This window comes from Melozone crissalis, unplaced genomic scaffold, assembly GCF_028551555.1.
Source record: "Melozone crissalis strain CALT ecotype California unplaced genomic scaffold, PUWL_Pcris_2 ptg000005l_1, whole genome shotgun sequence".
Taxonomy (NCBI): Eukaryota; Metazoa; Chordata; class Aves; order Passeriformes; family Passerellidae; genus Melozone; species Melozone crissalis.
Genome location: NW_026535783.1, coordinates 27378786 through 27389912, shown reverse-complemented (window position 1 = coordinate 27389912; position 11127 = coordinate 27378786). Strand labels below are relative to the sequence as shown.

Genomic DNA, 11127 nt, shown 5'->3' with positions numbered 1-11127 from the left:
GGAGCTCCCCTGATATTCCCTCAGCGCCCTGCATCTCCCCTCGTCTCCCCTCAGCTGCCGCGGAGATGGATGACGAACCCGAGCGGACCAAGCGCTGGGAAGGAGGCTACGAAAGAACATGGTGTGTTCTTCCCCCCTCACCTCTCTCCTTTCTGGCGAAAGAGGAGGAAAAGCCTCCCCTCTGCCCACTGTAACAGTCTGTTCTGTCTAGGGAAATTCTTAAGGAAGACGAATCCGGGTCTTTGAAGGCAACCATCGAGGACATTCTCTTCAAGGCGAAGAGGAAAAGGTACGTGGTGTGGCTACGAGCCTGCTAACAGCACTGATTTGGTCAGTTAGAAGGGCTTGATCATCCCGAAACTGGTTCCTGTGGGATAAATTAACCATAAGGCATGCCTGCAGGATGTCTTTATGGTCCTTTTCCTTCAGAGGGGCAGGTGCATGCCAGGAAAAATGATGAAAAATTAATTTTTATCTTTTAACACTGAATGTATACAGGCTGTGTATCCCATGTGTATGCAAGCTACAGGTCTTGATCTGATGAAAAGCTGCAGAGCACTGCAGCTGCAATCTGCGCAATTTAGAGGAATCTTCCATCAGTGGTTTTTTTTTTGTTTAGTATACAAATCAGAGAATCACAGGATAGTTTAGGTTGAAAGGGACCTTAAAGATCTCCTTAAAGGTCTCACTCCAACCTGCCATGGGCTGGGACTCCTTTCTTTGGACAGATTGGTCAGAGCCCCATCCAAACTGGCCTTGAGCTCTCCCAGGGATGGGGCATCCGCAGCTTCTCAAGGCAACCTCCTCCAGTGCCTCACTACCCTCGTGGTAGAAACATGTTTATCTCCAATCTAAATCAACCCTCTTTTAGTTAAAAACATTGCCCCTTCTCCTGTCACAGCAGAATCTACTTCTGGTATCACAGCTACAGATTTCTGTTTCAAATTTCAGAAAAATGGCTAGAAGAAAATCCTAAGTTTTATGTTATTTCAAGTTATGCTAGAACTTGATTTGTCAAGTTTGGATAAAATTTTAAAGCTTCATTAAACCTGGTAGTAAGAAATAGTTCTTATTTATTCTCTGAGAGTTGTGAAATCTGTGATTGATCTGTGGGGTTTTTCAGCATGAATAACTGTCTGCAGTTTGTTGCTTCTACATTTTAGCTAGAAGTCTAGTATTGGATTTGTTTGGACTTTTGCTTTAGGAGCCATTCACTCATTTGAATTTGACTTAAAACCTTCTGTGTTTTGTTAGACTCTATGAACACCATGGACAAGTTCGGCTTGGAATGGTATGTTAATACCTTAAACCTCTTCTGTCCTTAGTCCAAAACTATTTGGCTGGAGGTGGTATGCCAGATCTGAAATACACTTCTGCTGGCCTGGCATACTTCGTACCAAACCCTGTGCTTTCCGCTGTTATTTATTGTTTTTTTAAAGCATTCTTTGTTTGTTGGCAGTGTGTATGTGAAGCATGGCTCTTCAGGGTTGGAGGGTTGACACACAGGGTGTGTTTGGCAGCGGAAGTCAGATCACATGTGCTCACACTGTCCATTTCTCTTCATGTGAAAAATGGACATGGTGGAAATGGGCTGTAAATAACCACATTGCTTTGTACAACACTGAGCTCTTCAGGTGAAGACATGAATGTTCAAACTATGCATGTTTTGTAGCTTGTCATGAGAGGAGAATAACAGTGTGCATTTTTCAAGAGAAGGGTTTTTTTTTATTTTAAGAAAAAAATGGAAGAATGCATTACTTTTCAGTTGCTGTAATTGTATCTCTTTTTCTACTGAATCTTCCCTGTCAGAGGGAGGAAGTAGTGGCTTTTTAAAGTAAATGGAATAATTAATTCATTTCAATACGTATTCTGTGAGTGATTTTCACATATGGTGGAAATGCAGATGCGTCACCTTTACGTGGTTGTTGATGGATCAAGAACAATGGAGGACCAAGACTTAAAGCCAAACAGACTTACTTGCACTCTGAAGGTATTCCTGCACTCAAGTTTTTTCTTATTGAGCCACCGTTTCTCTATAAGCTGGTTACATTTTGCATTTCAAAGAATTGCAGTCTCCTGTGTCTGCATAGCCTCATCTCTCATCCCTGCATTTGTCTCCTTATTTCTGCCTGTCACTTTCCTATTTTTTGAATAGTAAAATCTGTGTGGCATTATTTTGCCTTGCACATGTGCTTCTGTACAGCAAAAACACTTTGCACGGGCATATTATGGGAAGACGCATTTGGAAACTATTGCCCAGATTAAGGGGATGACATGTTCTCATTACACATCTAGAATTGGTTTGTATTTTTTTCTTACACTTGGGTTTTTTTATGAACTCTTACTTGAAAGGATGCTAGATGAGTGTTGAACTGGATTGCTGTTTCAGATTGTGGGCATATTTCCACTGTATCTGGTATTGGTATTGAATATATATGAATGTATAATATTGAACTGTATACATTGTGTTCTGTGTGGTCTTCTCCAACAATACTTGAGCCTGAAATCCTGCATTTTGATGGTTTTGTACAGAGTAGTGCTTTTTGGTGTATTGAAAACCTCCACTTGAAACAGCAGGAATCTAGAACTTTAACATAGGACATGAATAAAATAAGGGGGAGTGTAGTTTCTGAAATCTCATTTAATTGATTACTTGGGATGAAGGGGGAGGGATAGGGTGAAAGAAGAATGGAAAGAAAAGGCTCATTCCCCCTTTTTGTGTTACTCAACTACTTTGTTTTGCTTTTTTAGTTTAGTAGATGTTTTGCATCTACTTAATGCATGTGTGTAATAAAAGTATAATTAGTTTTTAACTGCCTTAACTTTTCTTTATAGTTATTGGAATATTTTGTTGAAGAGTACTTTGACCAGAATCCTATTAGTCAGGTATGTACGACATGCAAGAAACAAATAGCAGAAAACTATTTTAAAAGGTAGTTTTGGTTATAACACTACCAAGTAAACTGTTTTCAATTTATGTGTACCTTCCCATCCTTTATTCATCAGTCTAGTGAAATTCTTGTTTCTGCCTGTTTCTACAATTTAAGTTTTAGAAGATTTCTTTTTGTACTTTTTGGCAAAAGTAATGAAAGTATGGGAGTGTTTATAAATTAATGCATCAAGTTGTGCTGCTGTTGTTACACTTGAAGTAAAACTATTATTATAGCCTTGTATGATTAAACAATTCTGGTCCATAAAGACGTAAAAAAAAAGCCAGTAAAATTCTAAATAAACTCACTGTAAAACTTTCTAAGAAAAGTTTGGTCTTTTTTTCCCTGTTTCAGATTGGCTTAATTGTAACCAAGAGTAAAAGAGCTGAAAAAATGACAGAACTCTCAGGTAGGGAAGTAGTATTCTTTTCTTAAATTGCAGATGTTTTTGTCCTTTTCATTGGTGTTCTAAGCTGTGCCTGATACACTGCTGAAAATGAAGTTATGTTATCATAATTAGTTTTAATTTAAAAGATAAATTATTGCAAGTTGTTTGAAACCATAATCTACATTCTGATCTGCTTTGATCCAGAATTGTCGTTGTGTGCTTATTTGTGATCGAGTTTCAACCAGAATGCAAGTCTGATATGTTCTGGTTTCCCTATAGTTAATTTTCTACCCTGTTTGTTAATTTTGTATGTTACAACATCTGTGGTTTTTGTGAGATCTAATCAGATGTTAAGAAGTCAAGATTTGTTTGGTTCCTGCCTGCTGTTAGGCCAGTGTCTATGGCTTCAGCAGGTTTCATGGGGGAAATTGGGGTTCAACCAATCTTTGAACCATGCTTTGAGGATAACAGAGGAAACAAAACTCTCTTTCTGTTTGTGGGAGATGTCACGCTCATGTTGAGTGCTTAATGATACCCAACAGTGATTTTACCCTTTTTGGCTTCTAAACTTTCTAGCATCTGAGTGCCTATGGAGTAAAAGTCTTTTTTACTCTTTTCTGCATTCTGATCAAAATACCAATTTCTAAGGAAAAATACAGACCTGCCTCTGAAACCAGTTCCTGTTGTACACGTACACTTCATTACATATGCACTTTAAACATTTCTGTTCTTTAACTTGTTGTATCAGTTAAATTGATTTCATTTTTTCACTTACAGGAAACTCAAAAAAGCATGTAACTGCTCTGAAGAAAGCAGTGGATATGAACTGCAGTGGAGAGCCTTCTCTATATAATTCCCTAAATTTGGCCATGCAGACTTTAAAGTTAGTATATACAAGAATTTTTTTTTGTTTTCTTTGTGATTGTGGCTTTTGAGAGGCAGAGACAGAATTTTTTCTAAGTAGCATCTTGCATCATGCTGACTTGAGTCTTTAAAAGGCGACTCTCCTCTTACAATACAAATCATTAAGTTAAATACTCCAGTAGTGCAGAAGTTTATCTTCTACCACTAGATGCTTGTATTTAGGGTTGTGTTTCTTACAGAAATGAAATTTGAAAACCAAGTTGATGATGGTATGTAGATATTGTCATGAAAGACACTGCAGTTCTTTATTACTGAAGGGCTGCAGTATGAGAGAGATCATAGTTAGGGGTTAATAATGTAAGAGAACAGGAAAAGAAACAGTATTGTGTCACAATAAACTTGTGAGAGTTTTGGCATACTTTAGAAAGATCAATTTTCAGGTAGGATAGATTCAGAGCACTTTTTTGCAATGTGAGGTATTGAGATGCATCCCAGTTTGTGGAAAACTGAAAAAGAATTACAGCTAAAGATACTGACTGAACAAAGCGGATAATCAGTGTCATGAAAAGCCATTTAAATACTAGCAGGAAGAGAGTTTTCAACTAAGAACTACAAGTAATTAGAAGTAATGGATTTACACTTAAAAACTGATTAGAGCTTTTTAAGAAGTCAGGAAGATTTACTACAGTGTGCTAGTTTGGAGATTAATTTTACATGTGAGTTTGGCTAAGGCACAAAGGATTCATTACAGGAAATAATCAGGTAACAACTACCCAATTAAATGCTGGAAATTGGAAAGTTTGGCTTTCAGAAGGTGAAAATCTGGTGCTCGGACAAGGATCTTACCACAGTTTGTAGAGGACTTCATATCATGTCATCTTCTGTCTTCAGCACACTAAGGTCCTTGGAGATGTTATCATACAAGTAGTTTAGTGTGCATAAGTAAATTAACTCTGTACTTTCCTTAGGCACATGCCAGGACATACAAGCAGAGAGGTTTTGGTAGTCCTCAGCAGTCTGACGACATGTGATCCAGCCAACATCTATGATCTAATTAAGGTACAGAACTGAAGTTTCACTACTGCATTGAACATCCAAGCTGCTGGACAAAACACAGGCAGTTGCAGTGTTATCACCAATTAATTTTCATTTAAGACTTAAATGTTTTTACTGTTTCTTGTTCTGCACATGAATTGAGTATGCTTTTTTTTTCTCTATTTTAAGTGCTTAAAAGCAGTAAAGATCAGAGTATCTGTCATCAGCCTAAGTGCTGAAGTTCGAGTTTGTACAGTACTTGCCCGAGAAACTGGTGGTATGTATCTGAAGTTCAGTAATTATATTACTAACACAGGTTTAAAATCAAAATCAAGTAATTTGTTATATATTTATTGCTGCATTTTGTAATTTTTAAGGATAAATATTTCCCATTTTCCTGGCAGAAAATTAAAGAGTTGCCTAAATACACAAAATATACAGTAGTAAGTGAAATTACTAGCAGCTGGTAGCTGCAGCTCTAGAGAGAAAAAATACATATATTTGCAAACCTTTTGTCCCATATATAAAGCTATGTGGTGTGAAACTTCATCAGTGTAACATGTTAATATCCATTGCTACAGTGGTAAATCTTGCACTATGGTTACTACAGTTAAATGTTGAAGGAAAAGCTCTGTGTCTTCATATCTAACTTAACATTCTGTTATTACTACTTTTAAAACTTGTCATTTAGGGTAGCATTAACAGGGCTGCTTTTTAGGAAGAGGTTTAGATAAATTGTGTTTTCTACCTGAGTTGTTTTCTGTCATTTGGAGTATATGTTTGTAGTTTTTTTTTGCTCGTAACCTGAAAGGAAGGCATCTCTTTGTCCGTGACAGGAACATACCACGTTATTTTGGATGAAAGTCATTATAAGGAACTGCTGATGCACCATGTCAGTCCTCCACCTGCCAGTTCAACTTCTGAGTGCTCCCTTATTCGAATGGGTAGGATATGGATTTGTCAAACTCCTAGCGTGAGATTTTTTCTTTTTCTTTAATTGCCTCTTCTGTGTTAAGGCAATACAAATAGTAAGACATTTAGTAAAGACATTGTGTAATTTTTTTTTGTTGTAACTTTTATTTTGCTAGATTGATATTATTCCTGCATTGTAGTCAGCTTTTAAATAAAGCTTATTAGGTAAGACAAATTACTGAACAGAATTTGGAAACAATGAAGTGGAACGATATTGATGGCACAGTAATTGTTAAAATTTAATACTTAGAAATGAAGGGTGAAAAACTATTATTTCTCCTTCTGCTTTTTTCCCTGCAGAAGGCAACTATTACAACTATTAATTGATTTAGGAACCTTGGGTAGTACACATTAGCAACTTCTTGAGTGTTCTTTCAAGAAGTAGATTACCTTTTCTTTTCTTGATCTGTTTCTCAATAAATTTAAGCTTGGAGTTAAACCAGTATAGGAACTGTAATGCTAAAGTAGAGCATTGAGTTCTCACTTTCATCCATCCTTTTCATAGATAAGAATGCATGTATTTTTGTGTCTAGGTATAGATAATGAAAAGGTTTACTTCTCGTAGGTAAAGCCTGAGCAGCAGTTGGAAAAACCAACTTCTCACCTCTCATGATCTGTAAAAAATAAATGATACAAGGGAAGGAAGAAAGAAAGATATCAGTCTCCAAAAAGTCCTGTAGTCTCATCTATCATATACTGCACTTAGAAAGTGAATATAGGCCGGATGAATACTTACAAAAATATTTCCTCCTTAATTAGAAACTATTGTTTATGTTAATGTTTGTATGCTGCTCACTCTGCTTTCCTACCATTTCACATATTTTACTTTTTAACTGTTCTTCTAAAATGGGGTTCCAGTGCACTTCAGTTAACACAAAGTCTATGGCAAAGACATTTTTTTAGCTGAGGGGAAGTCAGAGAGGTGTGGATGTAGGTAGAGACCTTTGGGAAGAATTTGATATAGCAAGAGTGTATCAGTTCTCCTGTAATAACAAATGGGAAAGAAAAAGGCCTGAATATCTAGAATAAACTTTGAACTTCTTCGTTGAAGTAAGAAATGGACACATTATTGCATGTTTAAAATTTTTACTATGGGATGTGTTTCTCTTCAGGTTTTCCTCAGCATACTATTGCTTCCCTATCTGATCAAGATGCAAAGCCTTCCTTTAGCATGGCGTAAGTAGCATTGATTAGAATTCAATGAACTGATATGAATTCAATATTAATTAGTCATATTTAGAAAATCTGCTCAACAGTGAAAGTATTGCAAAATAATCTGAAAAAAGACTAAGCCATGTCTTGTGACTTCTTAGTAGACATTTTATTTCCATTAGTAGCTCCAGTATTAAAAGTATCCTCTGTTAAATATGTGTTTTTAAATTTGCATTTAAGTTTTTTCAAGGTAGTAAATGGTACTTAGTTCCGTTACACAGTGATTGGGGCACACAGGTGTTACAAGGTGTTGAGTAATTACTTGCAGCTCTTGATTTAATTACTACTATCGTTATAAAAGATAATTATGACGATGGAAGAGTATTATCTGAATAAAGTATTTTTAATGTATTTCTTAACATGACTTTAAAGGGAAGTTTAAAGTAGAGGCCTCCTTTGATGACTGTACCAGTGCACTTCTCAATGAAGAGTCATTGTTTTCCAGGGTGATAGGGGAGTCTGAATTTCAGAATGAAACAACGTCTAGTAGCAGTGTGCTGTTTGAAAGAATAGTTACTGTGGGCATCTTAGAGGCAATAGAATGTTTTTGTCTCTAAAAAGAAACAAGCATGCAGTTATTGTTCATATCTTTATTTTTAAAGATTGGCTCCTTTATATGGAAATGTTTGGTCTTTGGTTCCTGTGAGAAAATGTGGTCACTGATATCTGTCCATATCAATTGTTTTCTGACACTTATACATTAAACTGTTACATGCAATCTAGTGAAACTTTTTAAGTTATTTGATGTGAAAACATTTTTTGTACTTATGTAGTAGCATGGTATTATTTCTTAAGTACTGAATTGTTTCTTTCTGCTGTAGGCAATTGGAAAATAACAGTGACCCAGGTCTTACACTGGGTGGATATTTTTGTCCTCAATGCAGAGCCAAATACTGTGAGCTTCCTGTGGAATGCAAAATCTGTGGTAAGTAGTAAGAAGAGGTGAGCAAATGAATCAAGAGTTCATGGTAAGAGAGTTAAGGGGTAGAAAAATTCAGCTATACTTATTTTGAGTCCTGCATTTCTGTGACCTGGGATGTCAGCTTCATAGAAATGTCTCTCAGGACTGTACCTGTAACAGTAAAGCTGTATCATATTCGTTGGTATAAGGAATATACCTAAGGCAAAATAGGGAAGAGAGGTGATGCACATGGGAATGATAACTTCTCAAGAATCCTCATTTAACTTAACACACTCATGTTTCAGAGTTCTCAGTGCAAGGCCATGAAAATAGAGTGCTTTGGAGCAGGAGGACAGAAGTACTCTCCTCTCCATGTGTATGTGGGTGGAAGATTTCCAAGTTGAACCCAAGGGCAATCTGCACAGTGACACAAGACAGGCTGTAGAGTTGTAAACGGGGCCCTTTGGTCTTGCAAATGTTAATGGACTGTGCAAGCAATGATGCCTCTCTCCATTGCTCCTAGTGAGGGTGGGAGGGAGGATTAGTGTGGTTTATAATATTAATATTGTCAGGGGGTGCTGTTCTCCTAGCTTCCAGAGGCATATGACTGAAACACAGTAGGTATTACCAGGATGCCTGTATTTGGCAACAGGATGAAATAATTATGGGCTTGGATCACTTTATCCCAGTTTAATTTCAAGTTTTTCCCACCGGCATGAGTTTCATTCCAACAAGGGGATAGTGTAACTGGAGAAATCCTGTGTATCTGCAGTGGATTCTCCACAGCTGCAGTGATCAGGAGAACTAGTTTGGACATGTACAGTATGAGTGAGTGAGTGAGACATTTGTGCCAGCCCATGCCCCACCTGTTCTCATGGTCTAACCCCAGCTGTCAACTCAGCCCCACACTATCCCACACACTGGTGAGATGGGGAGAAAATCAGAAGAGTAAAAGTGAGATAACTCACAGGTGGCATTAAAGGCAGTTGGAAAGTTATGGCAATAGCTATGCACACAAGACAAGCAAAGTAAGTAATTCATTCACCACTTCCCATCAGTAGAATCTCCAGGAAAGCAGGACTCTGTCATGGGTAACAGTTACTTGAGAAAGTAAATGCCATCATCCTGAGCATTCTCCCCTTTCCACCTTCTCCACCCAGCTTTATAGGCTGAACATGATGCCACATGGTGTGGCATATCCCTTTGTTCTCTTGGTGCACTGTTGACTGCAGTCCTGACTGTATCACCTCCCAATGCCTTGTGCACCCCCGAGCCTACTCACAGGTGGAGTGAGAAACAGAAAAGGCCTTCTTGATTGCGTGTAAACACTGCTCAGCAGTAAAGGAAAGACTCCTGCCTAATCAGCCTTATTTCCAGCATAGATCCAAAACACAGCCACATGATAGTTAGTGTGACAAAAACTAACTGTTTTAAAACCAGCGGACCAGTGTTAGCTGAGATGGGACTGTGGCGTGGTTTTGCCAGTAGTACAGTAAGCTGTAGTAAAGCTTTGTAACAGGGCATCATTTTAGCTGGTGGTGTGATACAGCAGAGCCATCATTGCCAAAAGGAGCTTCCTAACTTCACCACTGTGTGTTGTAAATGTATTTCTGAAGGCTGAGTTAAACCTTTTCAGTGGAAATTTTACCGATTTGCTTGTTCTTTGTGTTTGGATTTAAAACTGGATTACAAGTTTAGGTAATGGAACAAGTAATTTTACTTTTTAAAGTTCTTAGAAGCATCAACCGCTGAGTAATTAAAAATATTATTTTTCCTTTTTACCTTATTTTATACAGAAAAGCTTTTCAGTACATCTTTCCTTGTAACAATTTTGGTGTCTGTTTGCAGGTCTTACGTTAGTGTCTGCACCTCACCTGGCTCGGTCTTACCATCACTTGTTTCCTTTAGATGCCTTTCAGGAAGTTCCACTGGAAGAATACAAAGGGGAACGGTATGCAAATCTTACTTGTGATAATGAGTGTGCTTGTAGATTCCATAACTTTTTTGTCACAAAAGTAAGAATAGCCGACAACAGCTTCTTTGCTGCTGGAGATCCTGGGTGTTTGGGTGGTGTGGGGCATCCCTGGCATTAAGAAGTACTTGTAGTTTCCATGATCTGTGAATTCAGTTGAATAGGTGAAGTAATTGCCAGAAATTGTTACTATGTATGAGATCTTTTTAAAACATTGATTTACACAGTCTTGACTCCTTTTTTTTTCAGTTAAAATATAAAATTTTGCTTTTAGGTATTGTCAAGGCTGCCAGGGAGAAATGAAAGATCAAAATGTAAGTATGTTGAAAGGCATTGTAACTTGCATTGAGGGGTGTGCGAAATAGAGATGATCCTTTAGAATTATATTCTAAACACCAGAAGAATACTTATGAAAGTTAATGTCATGGGTAATTAGACTTAGGTGTTAAACAGTCACAATTTATAGACTGCAAAGTCTGTAGAAGTGTGGGAAGTAATTTCCTAGGGAGCTGTATAAAAAAAAGCTTCCCATTTGGAAGCATTTACACACAACCATTCGGAAGCATTTACAGTGACCTGAGCTCAAGCCTGCGAATACATTTGCTGCCAGAAGATTTAATTGAGTTGAGTTTCTGTGATGCTAGCAGTGCAGTCTGTTTTCACTATCATGATGATGTAACTGTTGCCCTACTGTAGTGCGATGATGATAAGTCTTTCTATCCTTCCCACACAGGTGTACATATGCAAAGTGTGTCAGAACGCGTTTTGTCTGGAATGCGATCTGTTTGTTCATGATTCGCTGCACTGCTGTCCTGGCTGTATTCACGAGCACCCTGCTCCTGTGTCTGTATGA

The 11127-nt window shown here is 37.6% G+C and overlaps 1 protein-coding gene across 1 annotated transcript; it reads left to right on the top strand.

Moving 5' to 3' along the window:
- GTF2H2 (general transcription factor IIH subunit 2) lies at positions 1 to 11127 on the top strand. The gene is made up of 15 exons (XM_054288937.1): positions 1 to 121; positions 212 to 289; positions 1255 to 1291; positions 1904 to 1990; positions 2836 to 2886; positions 3285 to 3339; positions 4096 to 4201; positions 5151 to 5241; positions 5407 to 5494; positions 6054 to 6161; positions 7302 to 7365; positions 8223 to 8326; positions 10151 to 10253; positions 10549 to 10588; positions 11008 to 11127. The coding sequence occupies exons 1-15, from the start codon at positions 66 to 68 to the stop codon at positions 11125 to 11127; spliced, it is 1188 nt and encodes a 395-aa protein (XP_054144912.1). The 5' UTR covers positions 1 to 65.

Bases quoted from the DNA above. Each gene is read 5' to 3' on its own strand.
- GTF2H2 (XM_054288937.1), top strand. From the start codon at position 66: ATGGATGACGAACCCGAGCGGACCAAGCGCTGGGAAGGAGGCTACGAA. The intron at 10,254-10,548 runs GTATGCAAATCT...TTTTGCTTTTAG, and splicing joins GAAGAATACAAAGGGGAACG to GTATTGTCAAGGCTGCCAGG. The intron at 10,589-11,007 runs GTAAGTATGTTG...CTTCCCACACAG, and splicing joins GAGAAATGAAAGATCAAAAT to GTGTACATATGCAAAGTGTG.